Consider the following 21,851-nt stretch of genomic DNA (forward strand, 5'->3'; position numbering starts at 1 on the left):
CTCTCTGGCTCCCTCTCTCTCTTTTTCTCTGTCCCCCTTTTCATCCCTTCCTCCATCTTCCCTCCCTCCCTCCTACTGTCCCTCCTCCCCTCCCTCCCTCCCTCTCTCCTTCCCTTCCTCCCGTGTGTGTGTGTTGTGTGTGTGTGTGTGTGTGTGTGTGTGTGTGTGTGTGTTAACGGGTATTAAGTGTATTGGAATAAATGCTAGTTCTTTGAACTTGGGAACTTTCCAACAAAAAATAAAAAATGAAAGCAATGGAGATGTTTTCTCTTGAGTGTCCATTCTCATAATGCCCAGTGAGACTCTATCTTGTTCAGAGAACTGTTGTTAAAATAGATTGATAGACACATGGGATCCAGCAAACAGGCTCTAGATATCTGTGGCTTTCTACAGAATGATTGAGATATAAAGATCCTGGTGATCTCCACACCATCACTGCTATTCCTTGCTGTTTTTGATTGGATTGCCTTGTGTCCTTATGTCTTCTCAGATCATCAAAACTCTAGGCACCTTGCACAATTTCTAGGAATCCTGCAGTGCCCCCTAGTGGACTGACACCACCAACAAAAGTGACTTCAGGCCATCTCCACAGCCTCACTAAATCAGCCCTTTTCACTCCATCACTTCCTGGTGAAGGAAATGGAGATGGTCAGAGGACAAGACTGTCTAGATGGAGTTCTCAGAAGAAGAAATAAAGATGTCTAAAACATAGACATCAAAATTGTTCATCATCTTTAGCAATTAGGAAAGTGCAAATTAAGACAACTTTGGCATTTCATTTCCCTTCATTCAGGGTATATAAAGTTAGTAAAACAACTGAAACAATGTTGGGGTTGGTTGTGGGGGAAGGAACCTGCATTCACTGTTGGGGAGACAATGAAAACTGATGGAGGCGCTCTGGGAATCAGTGTGCAGAATCTTAAAGAACTAAAGATGAACCTACCACACCACCCAGCTGTGCCGCTTCTTGGTCTCTGTCCAAAGAACTCTGCATCCCACTCCACAGATTCTTGTTTATTTCATTGATGCTCTATTCTCAGTCACAAGGAAATGGAATTTCTTTATATCCCATATGGGATTTCTCTTATCTAGAGAAGCTTAAATGTCATCAAGAACCACTTTATCTGTGCAAAAGGCACCATCACACTTCAAGTCCTGTCTTTCCTCTCAAAGGAAAGCTGATGACTGCCACATAAACAAGGGAGTGCTGTGAAATAGGCCATAAAATTGACAAAAATGTCTTGATTAGAAATTGTGAAATGGAAGGCAAAACTGATCTGTATGGTGCTGATTTTAGTAACACTTTTCCCCCAACCTAATATTTCCACTGATTATTTCAGAATTTCACACGATGCTCCCCAATGCCACTCAGGTCCATGTGATTTCAATCACTTTCCAGGTCCATTCCCCCACCCTTGTGACCTACCCCCCAAAAGAAGGAGAAAAGCAAATTCAACTTCTGCTGTCCATGTGCTCACTGAAGCATGGTCAAACACCCAGTGGCTAGCCATCCCCAGAAAAAAACTGAATACTTCCTCACCCCCATCTCCCCAAGCCCACCAGAAGCCATAACTGTGAAGAGCTACCCTTTAACATCCCTATCACACTCTTAAAGCATTTCCTTCAATGGCTGCCTGTCTACACTGTTCCTCTTGAAGTAAACATAGGGAGTGGGAAGATGACACAGAAACATTCTATGTTTCTCATTCTCAACTGTGAGGCTGTAGTCATCAATACTACTGCAGAAGAAGATTCCTTATCCTTTACAGCCCACAGCAATACCAACTACAGTCATTTACATGACCTCTGGTGGGAGCACAGACCACAGACATCAACACAGCCCTCAGCTGTGGAATGGTCACTGGACACTATCATGGCCCTTGGTGGCAACACACGCCATGTACATCAACATGGGCTCTAGATGCAGCACACACCATGGACATCCACATGCAGCAGCATGGACCACAGATATCAACATGACCTCAGTTGTCAGCCAGGCTGCAGACATTCAGGTCTCAGGTTGCAGTACACACCTCAGACACCAACATGGCCTCCAGCAGTATTACAGACCACAAACATTAACATGGACCATGGGTATCCACATGACATGGGGCAGCAGCATGGATCACTGAAACTGGCATGGCCACTGGGGGCAGCACAGACCATAGAGGTCTTTTGAAGAGGCCCAATACAGGAAATGAACCGACATGCATCTCAGGCTTCCTGTTATTGCACATGGTCCAGTTGGACATGGTTTTCCAGGAACAGAGTCTGCTCAAATTCAATGTCACTGTACAGCACCCTGCTGGCCCTACTGGGCAATGACACGCATCCTTCTCCAATGCCTTTTTTAACTGACAAATCTCTAGTACCACCTCTTTCCATTACACACTCATTCCCAGATGTTTTCAACCTCTCCACCACATATTTGTGTGGTGATATGTTCTTTTTATCCATTAAATAAACCTTGTCTTGACAGAAGATCAGAATGCAAAGTTAGCCATACTAGTTAACCATAGATGCCAGGCAGTGGCAGCATACAGCTTTAATCCCAGTACCACACTAGTTAGCAACAGAGTCCAGCAGTGGTGGTACAAACAACTTTGCATGTACATACTCATAGCAGCAAGACACTGGTCTGACCTAAGTTTTTATGTTTCTAAACCACCATAAATACTGGACCATTGCCAAGTAGGGAACTCGTACACAGTTGTGGCTGCCTCACAGTTCATGGATTAGGCATAAATCACAGCCAAACACCTGTTATTAAGATGGGAGTAAAAGTAGCTGCTTTCTGAATCAGGCAGAAAATAGCAGCAAATGAACATGTTTGTGTGATTTTAAAAAAGACGACGTGTGCATGTTGTATTAGGATGCTCTAGTAAAACAGATAGGGGACAAGGGAGAAATGGAAGGGCTTTTTGTCCAAGATGGACATAGGACTGCCTCTGGCTAGAGAAGAGAAAGACATGCACATATGCAAATGGTAGTTTAAAAAGGTAAAGGGGGAAACCCTATGTTAGGATGAGGCGTTTCCTTTTAACTGGCATGTCAGTCGGGTGCGATAAGGAGTGCTTTTGATTGCTGGACTTTAGTAGTCAGCCTCAGGAGTAGGAAGTCGGCAAATAAGGAAGAGACATTGGTGGCTAGCTTCAGGAATGTAGTCTAAAGGCTTGTAGCAAAGCTGAGGCCTGGGGAGAAGGGCAATGCTTGCCAGAGCCACATGTGTGAAAGGGTTAGTGTCCCTTCAGAGCTGGGAGTGAAAGCTTAGAAAGTAACAAGTACTTGCATGGGCCATGATTGTGCTTGCCTTTGATCTATCTCATCACTTAGAAAGTAGAGGCAGAAGGACCCCAGTGCCTCCTGGAGGAGATGCAGGAGCACTTGCCTTCCCTTATTGCTATGCAAATGACCCTCCACCACCCACAGACATGGCCCTCAGCAAGACCTCACTGACAGGTGGATGCTCCTCATGCTTCATTCAACACTCCACAGAGAGCTGCCAGGGTGGTGGGACTCCATCACTATCTGATTTCAGTAATACGTTAAGGAAAATTGTTTTTTTATGTTTGTCGGGTGTCATCTGTTTTAGGCCCACGCTGTGGGGCCATAAGTCATGGACTGATGTCTATGGGGCTGTGTTCTTGACCAGCTGAACAGCCTTGGGTCCTTTCCTGACTGGGAGACTGTGGATGAGGAAAGGCTAGCTATAGGCATTAAAAGAAAGACAGAGACATACTATCATATCAGGAGGGCAGTACCAGGTAATACTGAATGTGCCCAGCTTATTCATGCATCAGTCTTAAGTAACCAACCAAAGGAGGGGACAATGACAGAAGACTTCTATTATCATGTATAAAGGACAAATAGCAATTATTTTCCTTAATCCTAAAGAAACTCTATAACTACATGTACTACTGGGCCACTAGGCACACTATGTCAGCATGTATCTCCTAGCCTTCAGGATGAGAGTATACTCGCCTGGTCTATTGTTATTTAGATAGGAGCCATTCACTACCAATGGTAGGGCATCCTATAGCCATTAATCTAATGTCTTAAAGACAATAGGAGTGACTTGAGCTCTCTGGTATCATGGCAGGATGGAATATATTTCCAATATACAGGCCCCAACATATATTATAATGACTTTCATACACTATGCAATAACAATCTTCTAATAAATATATTAAGTACTATTATTAAAAGGTAAGAGCCTTTGCATCGTGAGTATTCTCTACCAGTGACAGAGATGTCTGTGGAGTGGGGGCATCTAAATGGTTTCTGACAGTCAACTAGGTCTCGACATACAATCAGTTATTCTCATTATGAACTCTCTCAAGATGCTCTAGCACTTGTATGTCTTAGAATCAGAAATTCAAGGTGTTTTAGACTATCCACCTACATAACAAAATATAGGAAATCCATGTTCCCAACAGTGGAAAATATATTTGTCTCCAGCCATGGTCACAGGTTAGTCTGCATGCAGCAGGTGACTGGGGAGCACTGTGCACTTGCTGCACAGAAGTATGTGGCTGAATCCCCAGTATGGGCAGCGACAAGGTTCAGGGAGAGATGATTGTCCATTTTATTCAGTAGGACAATGAGTCCTTGTTCTTCTTTTCTGTCCACATTTGAAAGAACATTCATGAGCAACTGGAGACCTGCACAGGCTCTTGTATGTACCAGGAGAAGTAATAATTGGCGGTGTCTGTGTAGGTGCCGTTGATAAAGTCTCCTTCTCCCTCCTGGACACTCAGGAGAGAAGTCGGCTGCTCCAGCTGCTCTCCTCTGTTCACACCCATGCAATAGGAAACAGCAGGAAAACCATGAGGTTACCATTACCCAGACGTTGCTTCTCTTCCCACAGTGACTTCAGGCAACCTGGAGGAACAAGTCTGCTCCTCAGAATGATCAATGAATATTGACAAAAATGTCTTGTTTCCAAATGCTCTTACTCACAGTTCAGCTGTAGACACGATCACAGGACAAAAGGTCCAGTCAGTGACATCATAGCTCTCACTGGGGACTGTGGCCTTCTGTCAGGCTAGATGTTTCTCTGGTCATCTCACCTCCTCTGTCTCCAGACCACTGCAGGTTTTTCAGATGTCTGTACAGAAGTCTGCTGACTGAAACTGCTCTTGCAGAGGTCAAACAAATCATCCCTAATATTGCAGCAACAGAAATGCTCTGCCACCTGGTGGATAAATTCTCAAATAAAAGACTTGTAAACCAACTTCAGGAACACATCAAAAGAAATCATCCATCATAGAAGACTATGAAGGGGAAATTTTGGAGACAGCTGAAATGAGCTTCTGGAAACTGACAAACACTGGGCCAGCAGTTGTGGAGCCTCCATGGAACTGAGCTGGGAATTTTGCATGTGGCAACAGTTGTGTAGTCTGGTCTGCTTGGGAGATCCCTGGCAGTGGGACCACCGGGTGTCCTTGGTGCATGAACTGACTTGTTGGAGCCTATTCCTTATGGTGAGATGTCTTGCTCAGCCTTGATGCATTGGGGAGGGGCTTGGTCCTGCCTCAACCTACTATGCCAGGTTTTGTTGGCTCCCCATGAAAGGCCTTATTCTTTCTAGGGATGAAAGTGGGCGTGGGTTGTGGAGTTGCAGGGAGCAAAAGGATGGGTAGGAGGGGGAACGGGTATATAAGATGAGAAGATAAATAAAAATTTTAAAAATCATTCACATATTCATGTTGTTTAAACCTCAGACCTTTAAAGATAATTTAAAATACAAAAATGAACAAATATATTCCTAAACATTAAGTGAATAAAAGAAGAAACCACATGACCATCTTATTAGATGAGAAAAGGGCTTTTGAAAAAATCCAACATCCATTCATGATAAAAATCCTTGGGAATATAGGATTATAGAAGATTTATTTCAACACAATGGTCATTATACAACAAGCTCTCAGCAATATCATGCTAAACAGAGAAAATCTGAAAGCAGTTCCACAAAATCAGGACCAAGACAAGGATGTCCACTCTTTCCATCGCTGTTCAATATAGTACTTGAACACACAGCTAGAGCACTAGGACAACTGATACAAATGGAAAAGGAAAAAATAAAATTTCTGTATTACAGATGATATGAATATAAACACAAAAGCTAAAATTTGTCTTAAGTTTCCTAATCTGATAAATACATTAATAAAAGTGAAAGTTTGCAAAATTAACACACAAAAGTCAGTCGCCTACATGTATACAAATGACAGAGAAATTAAGGGAGATAATTCCAATAACTATTGGCTTATAAATACATAAAAAGCATTTTGTATTGTGATATTTTAAAAGCATACTATTAATAATAACAGCTATGAAGTACCCAAGAACAATCTTGGATACATAAAATACTTCTGAAGCTGATGTTCTGAGAGACATTCAAGACTTAAATGAATGGAAGGTTTAGTATTATGGATAAAGTAGAAAATGTAAAAGGTTAGTTTTGCTAAATTAATAATACTAAAGAAATGAATGGTGAATTAGAAAACATTCATAAAATAAATTGCCCATTTATGTGGAACTTAATAATCTGACTATAAAGTACTATTATGAGCAAAACTAATTTTACAGTGGAAAAGATGGAGAACTAGAGAAAGTTTAAAAAAGGAAAAGCAGGGATCCATGTGTCATTAGAGAGAAACACATCATATAAGATATAAAAATTAAAACTACTTCTATAGAGTTATGTAAGCATGTGAGTTGGTGGAATACCATTTCAACAGATTGCAGTGTCCAGAACCTCTCTAATTGGAAATCAAAGAGGGTGCAGACAAGACAGGAGAAGGATGGAATCATCATACCATGTCCTGAGATACATTAAATGTTCTGGTTAGTTTTCTATTGTTGTAATAAAACTCAAAAGAACCAATCAGGGAAAGTGGAGGGTTTGTTCACCTCACATGTTACAGTCCATCATCAAGTGAAGTCAAGATGAGATTCCAACAGAGGGGCTTGAAACTATAGACTAAAATTGATTGCTGCTCTGCTCAGCTAGCTTTCCTCTATAGCCCAGGCTCACATTCCTAGGGATGGTGCTACCCACGGAGGATTAAGCCCTCATACATCAATTAGCAATCAAGAAAATGCCAAAGAAACATGCCTGCAAGCCTGTCAGATGCAGTCAGTTCTTCAACAACGTGTCAAGTACACAGCAATGATTAGCTGTCAACATAAAGTCCTCCAGTGGAAAACATAAACCTCCCCATACCGCACAAAAATTTGACCTCCCATGAATAGAATGGTATGTCCAAAGTGAAATTTCAGTTGTAGGAAGAATTAATGTCAGAAAATGATAGCATATTTATAAATAATGAGTGATACTATGTCCAAGCCACACAGGAACACTTGGCAAATTTGATCCTTAAAGCCCCTTCAGGAGGCTGCAGTGTGGACATGGGGAGTGGCTATTGGTTGTCAGCACCTTGGACCATTCTGCCTGTGTTTTAGTGGAGGAGTTCCCTTCAGAAGCCCTACACTTTACTACAGAGTCTAGGTCCCAAATACAAGCCTCATCAGTCAAACGCATGACAGCTTAAGTTCTAAAGAAATGGAACAGTCCAATCTGATTGATTTTCGGTGACATCTCTGTCCCATTTCTTTGAGCCACAATGTCACAAGTTTATGAAGTAGCAGCAGGCACATTGTCTATCCAATATTGGTGACACACAGTGCAGTGCCCACACTCATCATGGTAGTGTCAGTGGTGTTATCTCTGGCGTATGATTTGTTTCTGGCCCTGTAGCCTAAATCCTGCTTCTCTGACCCTCAGAGAAATTTCAAATCCTAAAAAATCTTTTATATTTGAAACTAATAACAGGTTTCTAGCTATTGTTTGCCATGAGACCACACAGAAGTCACTCCAATTCCTCCTGTTTTTAGGTATGGAGGTGTTCAAGGCAAAAATCACATGGGCCCAGACACCCCACTCTTTCTGACAGGTCCAGTGTGCTTGTCATTTCATGCCTTATTCCTTTTTCTTTAAAGAGACGATTTCCCACCTATGGACCCCTTTTTACACCAGTTACTACCAACACAACATAATTATTTTAGTGTTAAACCTTCAATTACGGAAATAGATCAAAGACTTCATATACTGGGTTTCTAGATGCTCCCCTCTAACTAAAGAAAACAAAGACTGGTATTTCATCCTATTTTAGTCATCCATGGCCATAATGTGGCCACTAAAGTCATCATGACCATGAGATCTACAGCATATTCATGTACCTGCTGATTATTGCCAATCCTTACTTTCAATATCTAATGGAGACATTTGCTCAAGAATACTAATAGATGAGGTTAAGAACTTGATTAGATAGTCTTGGTTGTAATCATGACTATATCTGGGACTTACTAAAACCCTCAAAATACAAGACACATTGGTGGGTTAATTATGCATAATGTGAAGAAGGAAAAACTATGTTAGTATAGATCTTAGAGATAGGAAATCACACCTTTCATTTAGATCTTTAATCCAGATGTAATCTGGACCACTCTTTCTGCTGGAAGCCTTTAAAAGGACATGGAAAAAGGAAAGTTGGACTCTTTTTCTGCTTGTACGTGACTTATTAGCACATCCCTTCCTTCACTGCCATTAGAGTCTACGTCTTTAAGATTTCAGCATACATTGCAGACAGCTGAGACATCCATTCTTGTGGAATGAGGAACTACTGGACTCTTAACACTTTCTATTCACAGCCAGCCATTGTTGGATTTGGTAAGGCACATAGTGTAAACTATTCTTACAAATTCCCTTTCTATAGAGAGATTCATTTCATAACTTCTGTTACTCTAGACATCTCTGACTAACATACCAGGCATGTAGAGGTAACAGTTCAGAGTAATGTGGGTCTCAAAACATTTTCAGCTTACTTACAAATTTTATTATAAAATTTTTAAATTAAATTAGCAACAAGTTTGCTTCACTTATCAATCCCAGTTCCCTCTCCCTCCCTTCGTCCCCTGTCCCCCTCAACCATACCCCCGTAGTCCCCCACTCAATCCCCACTCCATTCCCCAAAGAGGGTGAGGTCCTCCATGGGAATATTCATAGTCTGCCATTTCATTAACAGCATGGCCTAGGCCCTTCACCAAGAGTTCAGGCTGAGAAAGCATCCCTCATTGTGGGAGGGGCATCCAGATTCCATTTCTATTACAGGGATGAATACTGATCAACTGCCCAAGGCCCCATATATTGGCCAGGCCTCCTCACTGACAACCATATTCAGGAGGTCTGGATCACTCCCATGCTGGACTCCCAGCCATCAGTCTAGGGTCAAGAGCTAAACATTGTTCAGGTCAGCAGTTTCTGTGGATTTCACCAGTCCAGTCGTGTGACTCATTTGCTGTTCATTCCTTCCTCTCTGTCACTGGGTTCTGGGAGTTGAGTTCAATGTTTAGCTGTGGGTGTCTGCCTCTGCTTCCATATTTCTAATGGCCACCTTTCCTTAACCTTAGGCTTCTTACGTTGGTCTTTCAATTGGAAGTACTCAACCCTCCTCCTCCATATCATCCTGACCTAATTTCTTGGCATGCTTATTTTCTCATATTTTTGATGTAAATATTAAAGAGGGGAAGGGCTATTCTTGGACAGGGTTTATAAAGTGAGCATTCAACTCCATGGCTGAAGGAGTGAAAAGATTCTAATGAAGCAGAGAGAAATCTCTTATTTTGGAAAGAGGAGGTGCTGAGTGGCTTCCCCTGTGTCACAGGAGAGGCTGGTGGAAAGGAAACCCCATCTTCTGGACTGTTCTGGGAGAATGAATAAGTGAGAAAGCAAAGGCTGTGCCCCGTGACATCAGCAGTCCCTCCTGGAAATTCTATTGTATCCTGGAGATATCTTGGAATCCCATGATGTCACTTGTTGTAGCAACACCAACTGCCTTTAGGACGGTCTGCCTGTAAGGTTCATTTACAGACATGTTTTCCAGACTGCGAAGTATACTTGGGAGGAGGAATGGACAACGTGGAGAGACCACAGTGAGGAAGAAGGAAGCTGGCCCTCGGTCTCACCGGAAAACATGGAGAATTAGATGGAGCTGGGGAAGACACAGTAAGTTCAAGGAAGGGACACATCTTTCTGTATGTGACAGCCTTGTGCCTTCCTGGGATAAGGCTCGGGAACTTGGAGCTTCTGGAATCAATAGACCTATCCTGATTCTCTATTTTCCTAAGTGTGGAAGAGCATGAAGGATTCCTTATGGTTAGTTTGATAGAGTCAGAAATTAACAAGATGACTTGGTGCTGGGAACACTGTGCTTCATTGAGAGTGGAGAAGGAGACAAGGGGATTAATGATATTTCATTACCTTTACTGTCCTTTGCCTCCATTGGAGTCCTATAGGTTGAGTGACAGTGATTATAGGGAAAGAAGTGATCCTTGGTAAAGGGTAAGATTGTTACACTTTACATCACATCCCCTAGCATGGCTGAGGCACCAAGTGCTTCTGTTTCCCAGTGACCCCTAAGGTTTCTGACTTCCCAGAGGTGAGTGGCACACGGGTCTCCAGTTCTGCCTGAGAGCTGTTAGTGCCAGTGAACATGGACAGAGACTGCTCCTTCCTGCCAGCTCTAGGTGTCCTAGGCTGTTAGTAGGAATGAGTTTGTGAATCTTTTGACTAGGATATGCCCCTGGGTGACATCTTCATTAACAGAAGAGTCAGAAACATCAAGTAACTGATGTCACCATCCCTATACTACCTGAGTGAATGTGACAGTAGCAATTATATCCAGGCTTCTTAAAACACATAACTGCAGGCTCTGAAGCCAAGGATATACACTATGTAGCTGTGAATAAGCTTTAGGGGTCTGAACCCTGGGCCATCTGGTGCAGGGAAACATAAGAAACTAGGTAACTTCTGAGACACATATCTCCCTAAGAAATAACTGAAATCTTCAGAGGAAAGGACTCAAGTCTGGTCTTTCAGAACCTGCTAGGGAAAAGTCTCATCTGTCAATTACTTGCTGACATCCTTCAGTGTGTCAGGTTTGACTGAGATGAGGTGGTGTGTAGGGCAGGTACTATTCTTTGATTTCTAAAATTGGGTATTAATGAGGCACCTAACCTTGTCTAACATGGTTGTCAGTGTGATAAAATCAGAATGGATTTAGTGTATCCCAATTCTCTCATTTGTTCTGGGGTTGACCAAGCCCACTTTTGAAGCCATATCCAGACTTACAGTGAATTTTGTATCCAGGTTGAGCATGGTGCTAACTCTTCATTTCAGCACTACCAGTAAATTCAAAAGTATGAATTGGGGCTCTGGATAGGTCTAGGGCCAAGGAATCTCCTTTTGTGACATCTGCCTGTTCTTCTCATGCTCCTATGGATATTGGAATTTAGACCTGCTGTGTCCCCTTTCCTAAGGACATGGACATTTTAACAAGTGACTCATGATCAAGGAATTTGTCTTTTTTGTAGCTCTAGGAAAAGAACCATGGCAGTGAATCACTGCATACATCCCCATGAGTATGACGAATTCGATTTTCTGAAAATTCCTTTGCATATCTCTCTGTGACTTCTCAATAGCAATTCATCTTTCCTAAAACAGCAGTGCAGAAAAGGCTCACCATCACTCTTCACGGTAGTGGTATCTCTTGTTTTGAGGGCTCACCTGGAAGTCCTAGTAATTAGTGATTCTAGCCTGACCTGTCACAGACTGATCTCATATTTGATCAGTCATGAGGGCTTGAAAGTTTTCTGGTGAAGTTTTAATGTAATTTTCATCAATTATTGGACTTACCTTGTTCTCCCAGGACATCTGCAATCCTCACCACATAAACATATTTTACCAGCCATGTGGATCCTCCACAATGTGCTTGATGACTTCAGGGGATTGAATTTTCTTCCCAACCATCTTGAATTATTTACCTAGAAAACTTTATTTCTCCTGTTATTGATTAGAGATCTCTAGAAGGTGATGAGCCATTTCCTGGGATATTTATGCAAGTGAGTCTTCAACTTCCATAAATGAAGTAGTGAATTTATTCTAATGAAGCAGAGAGAGATCTCTGATATGTAATGAGAAGTTGGTGAAGGTCTTCCTTCCCTTATGTATCTGTGGTACTTCCTGGGAAGAGCACTATGGCTTCTTGTGAATTGCAGATCTATTTGGTAGGTAGGTGAAGGCTTCTGGTGACCCTTATAGTTCCTTCTCTGGACAACTGGACAACTCTATTGTATTATGGAGAGACTTTTGGTGTTCCCTATGATCTCACCAGTGCTCTGGGAACACCAAGTGACTGTGGGGTATACTTTCAGTGTCCATAGACATGTTAGCATGCTTGAGCTGTATGCTTGGGAGAGAGAACTGAGAACATGGGGAGCCTGAGGGAGACAAAAGGAAGGTGACCTTCAGTGTCAGTGTAAAACATGGAGAAATAAATGGTTCTGAGGAAGGCACAGTGAGTCCTGGTCAGTGGATAGGGAGTTTCCTGGAAGAGGTGCAACATGAGATAAGTCTTCCAGTGGGGATGGACTCATATCTGGGAGCATCTGGGAATCAATGGGCTTATCTTGCTTCTCTGGGTTACATCAGAGAAGGCCCAGAGTTAATGTTTCTGATGGTTAGTGTGATAGAGCCATGAACTGTCAAAACTACGGGTGCTTTCCTGTGAGATCTTTAATCTTATTTTGAGAGGAAAGGAAGCCCAGCAAGAACAAAAAGTGGCTCATAATCTGTCCCATTCAAGGTGGTGTGTTGCTGCCCTTCATTCTAGTTTCCATGGGAATCTGAGGCTTATATGAAGGGGGAACCTTCCCTTGTCCATGCACCAAGGCCTCCGACATTCAGATGCTTTTGTTCTGGACACATGTGATCAGCACTTAGTGCTGCTAAGCTCTAGACACAACAGGACTTACATACACAACATGAAATATGAGGTGACACTGTCCACCAAATATACATGGGTGGGGCAGCTTATGCAATCCTGGGACAGGGGACTGAATCAGGGAATGAGGTACATGACTAGACATGGTGTTTGAAGTCAGAGTCATAGCTCATGGAAACCTGTGTGAGCATAGCTGCCCTGTTCTCTGGTGCCCTCACTGGGCCCCTAGCAATTCCTCTTCATTGGGCTTCGACTTGGTCCTCAGCATAGACTCTCCTGGCCCTATGCCATTCAAGGATTCCAGTTCACTTGTCTTTATCTACCTGCAGGGACTACAGAGGAGGCACCATCCCAAAACTCCACTGTCACTGAGCAGGACCAGCAGATGGAGAAGTTGGAGGAACTTACCATTAAGCTACAGAGTACAAAATATGAGCAAATGGAGCTGAGAGCAATCCTGGCCAGTTACACCAAGAAAAATTTGAACAACAGGTAGTCATTGCTTCCAGTTCCTTCCTGACCTTCTTGACCCCATGGTGTCAAGCAAGGCTTCCTGAGTTCAAGAGGCTACCCCTTCAGAGTGTTCTGGTACCTAAACTAATTTTTCTTAGTGCATCAGAGAAGCAGAACTGTGAACCTGGGTAGTATTGAGATGTGGGCACAGGCTCCTCTGCTTCCTGCAAATGAAAAGCAGAGCCTGTGTCCTGAGTCACTGTCTGGGGATATGGACAGTAGTGTGTAAACTCTCAACATGCATTTAAAAAGGCCCTGACAGGTGCTGGCTTGAGGGACACACTATGCATGTGAGTTTGTGTCTAGTCTTTGTAGTCGATAAGCAGATGATTGTGTGCTAAAAGCTCCTGGCAGCAGAAGGAGGGCTCTGGTCACATTCATCCATCTCAGCTTGTGACTGGAAGACCTGTATCTCATCACTGCTCCTCTATGGTTTCTAGCTTAATACTCTAGACACTGCCACTCCTTGCACTTAATGGGCATCCAGGTGGTATGTGAGGGGAGTGTAGAAGCCGTGTGTGTGTGTGTGTGAGTGTGTGTGTGTGTGTGTGGGTGTGTGTGTTCTCCTGGGAGCCTGGTGATAATGTCATGGCCTGAGGTTTTTCCACTCTCATAGTTTCCAGGGAATGCCACTTCATAGCTCAGGTAGCCACACTTTGATCAGCATATCTCCTGGTCACTGTGCTCACCTTGGTGTAACATTGGAATGCCCTGTAGAGTTTATAAAGCTACCCTGAAGTTGGGACTCCTCCCTGGAAATGCTGATTGTGTGCTCTGGTCCTCTGTGTACCAATAGGCACACAGGAGTGAGAATGCCTGTTCTGAATATAGGAGAAATGTCAACAAAAGTTTGGTGGTTCCAGATATGTGGCACAGACTCCTAGGAACTTCATAAAGAGCTAACCAATAGTTCCAAGCCCAGAGAGGGTGCTGGTGCAGCATTGGATAACTCCCTTAGATCCTCTTCCTGTTATAGCCTGGGAATTATAATAAGTTCCAGGAGGCCCCAGAATATAGTTGCCAGGCTGTGGCATCTACTGTGGTAGTCTAGGACAGCCTGATTTTATGTGATCCATGAGACTTGTGTTCATGGGTTTCTTTTCTGCTGGGGCCATGTCTTAACACAGGCTGAATGCTTTTGAGATTATGAAAAAGGAGCATAAGCAGGTGATGTCAGACCTACAGAAATTGCCCCTGGAGATCAGTGATGCCTTGAATAAGTGCAAGCAGCTGACTGAGGAGAAGGAATCCTACAGGTAAGTGCCTGATATATTTTGTAGGGGCTGATTCTGTTCTCTTTGTCTTTGACACAAAGTGAGGGCTTGTCCTAGCCTGTCTGGCTTTTAGCATCAACTCCATTTTGGCTCATAGACATGTGCCTCTTCAAATTTTTTGTTAAGTGTGAAAGACACTGAGGCCCTCGCAGTGATGTCCTAGGTAGGAGTCCCTACATTTAAAAAATGGTTTGTACCTTGAAGGTGATTCCAGGCAGTTCAGGAACTCTGAGACTCTGGTGTGTATTCAAAGAGATGGTATCCATGGGATCTGTAGACAGAATTTACTCTGCTTGGGGCTTTGGCCTTCTGCCAGAGAGTGTTTATCCTCTACTGTTGATGCTCTCCCAATACCATGAACAGTAAGCACAGACGTGGGCTTCATTCTCTTATCAAGGGCATAGTATAGCTTTTGTTGCCAGAGTTTTGAAACTTAGTTTGGAAATTTCTGGAATTTGCTTATTCTTTGTTTTTGGCCTCCCTCTGAGTGAATCTGACTTGGCTAATTGTGAGTTCCAGTCTTGGGCTATCTGAGGGACTGGGGTTTGCAGTGGGGGTGTACTTGGAGGTATGGGTGGCAAATGGAGGCTGGCTGGTGCTTACTATTTTTGGATGTTTGTTCAGTTACCTCCATAGCCTGATCCTAAGAGATTTGACTCAGGTGAAAAACAATGTCCATGAGTTGAGAATGGAGAAGAGACAGCTCTGTCAGGAACAGACTGCACTGCGAGAGACCTGTGAGGAGGTGAAGAAGCTCTTTAAGGAGGTCCAGGAGAAGATCTGTGTTCCCTGTGCTGAGCAGCATCAGGTAGACTGAGGCAGTAGGGGCACATAGTCCACATGTCACACTATGAACATAGAAACAACCATGCACCTACCCAATTTGTTCTACCTAATACCATCCACTTGTTCATTTCTGTAATCACAAGTTTCTCTATAGAGTTATCCTCTGGTAAGACATTGAATGATTGGAAAGCAAACTCTCCTGCTCTGCTAGAATCCACAGTATATTCAGAGAGATGGCTCAATCACATATCACACATCTACATGCCATTATATCAGGAGGGCTGCTATGCAGGTAGCTATTAGGGAATGGCACAGATCTTTCATGGATGAGGTCAGGGCCTGTGGCTCATTGACTTTCCAGGGGTCTCATAAAATCACAGGTAGGAAGCAGTTTGCAAAGACTGGATCCCAATGCCAATGCCAAGTGAGTAGTTCTCATTGTCAACTATAAGGGATGTGGTGTTCTCCTTTCTTCTACACCCTAATGTGTTCTCTTCCCTTTGCTCAACTCTTGGTTCACATTGACAGACCTGAATATCGTCTTGTCAGCCCTGTTTTCTGTGGGTGGTGCTAGAGAGTTCTCCCACCCTGGAATTTCCAATATGGAGCTGACTGGTTGACCATATATGTGGGAGGACTTTGACAGGCTGAGGGTGAGGTGACAGAATTGAGTCTTCAAAGAACATTTTGTCCAATCACATGAATATATTTTGACTATGCTGTGTGCTCCTCTAGGAATTTCTGTAGTGGGTCTCATTGAAACTCCGGATGTGCATAATCTAAATTCAACTGTTCATTCAGCATGCTGTCCCCTTCATTTTTCTGATCATTTATGGTTTATGTGTGATGCATGCATGTGTAGATGTGTACTTTGGTGGGTGTGACTGCAGACGAGATAATGACATGTGGTGTTGTGCTCAGTTGTTCTTTCCCTTATTCCCCTGAGCCCAGGTCTCTCAGGGAACCTGAAAATTTCTGTTTTGCTTAATATGAATCAACTGTGCCCTCCAAAGGGATCATCTGTCTTGTTTTGTACCCTCAACATGAAATACCACAGTGAATCTCCCTGCTGACATTGTGTTACTGACTATCTCATGAGCATGGTTGTGTTTTAGAACAGAATGTTTTAGAACAGATTCCCTCTCATGGTTGTTCAGAGTGCTGCGTTCCTTCTGCTGATATCACTAGCCTCCTTGTGACTGACATTTGGGTTGAATTCATATTATATGCACTCTAATCTATTGAACACTTCCTGGGTGTTCGCGATGGGTTACTTTCTTTCACTTGAACTTTCAAGGACTTCTGTGGAGGAGCCAGTTGGTTTAGTGAAGTGAAACTGTGGGATGAGTGATAGTCAACATGGGTAAACTTCATAGAAGGAAGAGTAAGGGCAGACCAGGGTAGCAGAGCCTAGCTGTGTGTAAGAGCCTTTTAGACAGCAGGAAGTACCCACTACATACACCTGCAACAGAAAAGATTCTGACAGGCATCAGTCTTCTGTGTTCATAGTGTTTGTGTGCATATGTGTGTTTGTGTGTGCATGCATGTTGCGTGTGTGTGTGTGCATGCATGTGTGCGTGCGAGCATGCATGTGTGTGTGTGTGTGAATGTATGCTGTTTTTCATTTCTGTTCATCTCTGTGTGTGGTATCTATGTTTGGTTGTCCTGCCTGTTATTGACAAAGTAGTGTCCCTTTGTGTGGGCATATGTGCCCTTGAGTACCTGCATGCTGTTGTGTTGTCCATGTTTCCTGCATGTGTAGGGATAAGTGCTTGTGTGGATGTTAGTGAGAATGGGTCCTTATATGTGCAAGTATGTGTTTGGGTGCATTGAGGTGTTCACTTGGGTGTGTGTGTATTTCTGAATATTTGTATGGTCACTTACTCAGGAAACTCATTTAATGGTATGGAATCCAACTTTATTGACAAAGCACTGTGCCTGCTCATTTTGCTTTCATCATGTAATGTATACTGCTGCTTATCTTTTTCTATGTCCACTCAGGTCTCTAGAAACAAAGGACACAAAACCATTGTAATTCATGGGTTTTCTGTTATTGTAGTGGGGAAAATATGTCTGCAAGAAAAGGCTTTGGAGCAAACCAAAGGAATGTGGTACAGGAATGTGAGGAGGAGGCCAATTTGACAAAACAATGTGTCTGAGAGGCAGGATAGACTTGTTGAGTGTTTGTGCACTTTCTCTGCTCTAGGTGAATGGTGACTGCACACTCAATGGTGAGAGGGCTCACTCTGTCTTCTCTGTACCCTGTTTTCTCCTCATCTGCATTGCGTGCTATCATTTTCGTTCCACCTTTGCCTAACCTTGGCTCGGTTAACCTTGGCCTTGGAGCTTGGATTAGATTTTATTCATTGAGAGTCTGTGACTTGCAGTGTGCTTCCAGCTGCATCTCAGTCCAGCAAAAGTCCCATAGCCATGCTGTGGGGTGAGAATGGAGTCTCAGTGCACCCCACCTAGGCTCATGATGTTCTAAAGCACTCACCATGTGCTGTGCCTGCAGCACCCAAAATTACTTTTCTGGAAAGTTGTTCACTCTGAATTAAAATCAGATTCATGCAGGGTTGGGAGAATGAACCTCAGAGATTGCTGCTGGTGTAAATGATGCAGCACAGTGAGAAGCCACACACAGTTTACCAGAAAGTAAACTGCAGTCCCCAGGGAATCAAGTTGATTCTACAACATGAAGTAGATGTCCCCAGAGAAGTTAGGAGACAACAGGTTTGTAACCGCATTCCTCAGAGTAGCCTCAAAGTAGAATCTGTCCATATGTCCATCATCAATGAGTGAGAAAGCACAATGGGATTGAGTCTTTCCATGGAATCTTGTTCAGCATGAAATGATACATGCAATTCTTTTGTCTTGACAGAGTCAGATTTTTGTTACTCAAACAAATCCCTGCCACAATCACCTTACAGGGAGGCAGTGTTTCTTTTAGATCCTTATTGTACAGATTTGCTAGTTTCCTGAGCTCATTTCTTTTGGGACTGAAGTGAGACAGTCTTTGCTCAAAGGAGCTCTTTTTGGAGAAAGTTGCTCACCTTGGGAGCAACTGGGAAGCAGTGAACAAGACTAGTGGTCTTGTCCAACACCATCAAGTGCTCTTGTGAAGGGGAATATTCCTATATTGCACAGCCTGGGGAACTTCCTAAGCAGGGTTAGCTAACAGGCCAGGACCCCACAGGTCCACCTGTCTGTGCAGTAGGTTTTCAGGATAGACATTGGCATAACTGACATTTCTATTTCTCATGCTCGCTGTGTTCTCTCTCATCCAACAATAGTTTACTGTCTTTTCAAGTATCCTTGGTGAATGCTCCTTACTTCAGCATTATCTGGCAAACTAAGCATGTTACTGTGTAACATTATGCATGTATGTGTGCATACATATACTTGTGTGTGCTCATGAGTTCATGTGTGTGCATGTGGGTGAGCAACCCTCCACTGAGAACACAATCTTCTAATGGTCAGGAAGAAGAAAGCCTAGATGAAAGACTGAAGAACCTGCTGATACAAAAGATTCTGATCACCCAGAAAAGGACAATGGCAGAAAAGATGGAGCATCTCTTCAGTGTCTTAGAGATGAGGTGAGAGACCAAGGCAGGAGAGCCCTTAGAACCATGTAAGTCACCAGGAATTGGATCTCTGTTCTCTTTGGTATTCTGGCCATTTGTATGGCTCTCAGCCCCAGAGAGGGAAAGAAAACCTCAGGGAATTGTTCTGGCCCAGTCAACATGATTTTCTCCCCTATTCTCTTCTGAGGTCTCTGCTATCTTCTCAGCACTTTTTACCCTGTGTCTTCCCATGAATCTCCCTATGGTGTCCTAAATCTAGCAGGAGGTTGGTTAGTTGTGAAGGACAGTGTGTGCTCCTGCCACTTGATTTTTCTGCTGATCATCACATTAGAGAGAAGTTGCTGCCTTTGGGCAGATCTGCATGCAGCTCACTCCTGCTAATTACAGGCTCTCTGTAGTGTTCATCCCATTACTGTAAAATGACATTTAGGTGTAGTGAGTTGAACCCAGAAACATTTCTGTGCTGTATAAATAAATATAAACTACAAAGGTTTTGTTTATAGGTTCCCTAGTGGGTCCACATTCAGTTTCCCTGGCTGTTTACATTCACCTGGTGTCTAGTGAAGCCCATTCATATGTGTCCTGAACTGATAGTCATATACTCATAAAGTGTTATGTTCTTTCCAAAATGATGCTTGTAGACAACCTAGACACCTGGAGAAATTGACTGTATTTTCATGGCCAGCATGGTGTTGTTATCAGTTCATCTTCAAGCAGATTTTAGAAGCTGAAAAAAAATCCAGACCTAGGTTCACTCTGACCTTTTTCCCTTGGGGAAGGCAGGAAATGCCCTTAGCTGAAATCTCATGCTGGGTATCCCATGAACAGAGCTCATTCAGGCTGAATAGCTGACACAGCAGGTCCCCACCAGACCTGTTCCCTAACTGCCTTCCTCCTCTAGGTCAAAAACTCTCCAGTCAGAGTTGGAACCAGGCACAGCCCAGGATGAGAGCCTCCTACAGACAGAGCTGCTGCAGCAGGATCACTGAGTCTCACAGGCAAGTGAACCACCATTGCCTCCCATCCCCAGCAAACAGAGCATTGGTGGGTGCAATGGACTAGGGGCTTTTGACGTTGGCTTCCAATGTGAATAGAACCTGATTCTTTCTAGTCTGTGGCCCACCCAGACTGCTTGTTGGTTTGATTGCATTTCCTTCTCATACAGCAGATGTTGAAAGAACTGAGGAGGTCAAAGAAACCACACATACCTTGAGACCATGACATTCTACAACCTCCAATCTAGGACTCCAGTGAAGTCACAGTGTGGAAAATAATAGCTGACCTCCATATGTCCCATCCCCAGTAAGGCCCATTGGTCTGTCGACTCAGTACTTCCAAGGAAAAGAAAGCATCAAAAAGGAGTTTGACATGCAGAAGACCTGAGACAAGAATTACTAAGAACCCTGACATTCAATGGACTGTGAGGGTACAACAACATGGAGGGGAGACATGGCTGTACTAGCTTTCAAAAGACTTTTTCCACCTGGTGACTGCCTTCCTACCATGATTCCAAGGCCATCACAGGCTGTAGATCTGTGCTGCTACATCCGTAGCAAAAACAATTGCTGCTTAGCTTAATGTATTTAGTTTGGGTTTTTGGTTTGATTTTGTTGGCTTTGTTTTTTTAGTTTTCTTTGTTCTTCATTTTGTTGTTATTGTTGTTTTTACAAGTCTGCTCACAGTTTATATCGACTGTTCCCTTTATGTCTGCTTTTAGTAAACTGACTGTATTTTTATGAATATAAATTGATTTTCAACATGCCTGTCTTCGAACCAATTATTTGGTCAAATATAGTCTTTCTCTCTCCAGAAGCATCAGAATGTCCTGTTTCCCCAAATCTCTTGTGTACCCAGCTTGGGTGATGCAGTGAGTTCCCAGTCAGCCAGGGCTACACAAGTCTTTGGATGTGGATGGTGTTGCCAACTCTGTGGATATCCATTGCATGATTGAAATGTATCCATGCTATATCCTTGTAGTCATTATTTAGCCATCTCTATACTATAGCATTATTTATACACATATCATGAAATGATCATTTGCACCAAGTTAATGAGAATCACAACACTATGGCTCTGAAGCCTCTTAGGAAATGAGAACATTTGCTGAGAGAGTATGAAAGAAATCCATGGCCTACTTGCCACCTGGGGCCATGATGATGTCCTAGGCTTGGCTGTTGCCAAGGACCTTGTCTTGTATATGGCCCTGACACAGCTGTGGGTATCCCTGTTGATATACTTTACTCCTTTTACCAGTGAGTACAGTGTGTCTTAGAAGCATGTGCTGTACCTAGGACCATGATGATACCAGGGCAGGGACTGTTGCTGAGGACCAAGTGTGTATTCCTGGCCCTGCTGCAGTCAGGGGCAGCATTTCTGACTCAGGCTTCTATTATCATTAATGGCATTGTAGATGCATGAAATCCTGCCCATCACCTGGGGAAATGTTGCTGTTGGGTCCATACCTATCTGAGTGACCTGCACTGGCAACTATGACTATGGGGACATCCAGGCCTGGGCTTCATCCTAGGACCATATCTGGGTTCATGTTGAAAAGACAGCCAGGATTTGTAGTCATGTCCAGGGTCCGTGTTGCCACCAAGGGCCACATAGATGTAGGTATGGGTCTGGGCCATCACTTAGAATCATGTTCATGTCCAAGGAGTATGCTTCTGCGTGGGCCATACAGATCTGAGTAGCCAGTGAAGTCACCAGGAATCCTGGTGCCCTGCATGCTTAAGCTACTATCAAAGGCCATGTCTGGATCTGTGACCTTACCACAGCCTCAGTTACATTAATGTCAGTGGCTCCTGTTACCATTGAAACAGGATATGTTAACACAGAGTTAACCCTAC

General features: G+C 43.3%; 1 protein-coding gene across 1 annotated transcript; it reads left to right on the forward strand.

Moving 5' to 3' along the window:
• Nucleotides 1-9,877: 9,877 nt before the first annotated feature.
• On the forward strand, nt 9,878-20,758 carry LOC121138650 (disks large homolog 5-like). The gene is made up of 7 exons (XM_040741305.1): nt 9,878-10,066; nt 13,172-13,334; nt 14,483-14,611; nt 15,254-15,437; nt 18,896-19,011; nt 19,901-19,997; nt 20,168-20,758. Exons 1-6 carry the CDS (start codon nt 9,934-9,936, stop codon nt 19,986-19,988), a joined length of 813 nt encoding a protein of 270 aa, XP_040597239.1. The 5' UTR covers nt 9,878-9,933; the 3' UTR covers nt 19,989-19,997; nt 20,168-20,758.
• Nucleotides 20,759-21,851: the final 1,093 nt, after the last annotated feature.

Source organism: Mesocricetus auratus, unplaced genomic scaffold (genome assembly GCF_017639785.1).
Source record: "Mesocricetus auratus isolate SY011 unplaced genomic scaffold, BCM_Maur_2.0 contig_5044_pilon_obj, whole genome shotgun sequence".
In the NCBI taxonomy this organism is placed as follows: Eukaryota; Metazoa; Chordata; class Mammalia; order Rodentia; family Cricetidae; genus Mesocricetus; species Mesocricetus auratus.

What these genes read in the sequence shown, in the direction of transcription:
- LOC121138650 (XM_040741305.1), top strand. Translation starts at nt 9,934, where the DNA reads ATGTTTTCCAGACTGCGAAGTATACTTGGGAGGAGGAATGGACAACGT. An exon ending in ATGGAGCTGGGGAAGACACA is followed by an intron (nt 10,067 to 13,171) that starts GTAAGTTCAAGG and finishes ATCTACCTGCAG; the next exon opens with GGACTACAGAGGAGGCACCA. An exon ending in CCTGTGCTGAGCAGCATCAG is followed by an intron (nt 15,438 to 18,895) that starts GTAGACTGAGGC and finishes TCTAATGGTCAG; the next exon opens with GAAGAAGAAAGCCTAGATGA.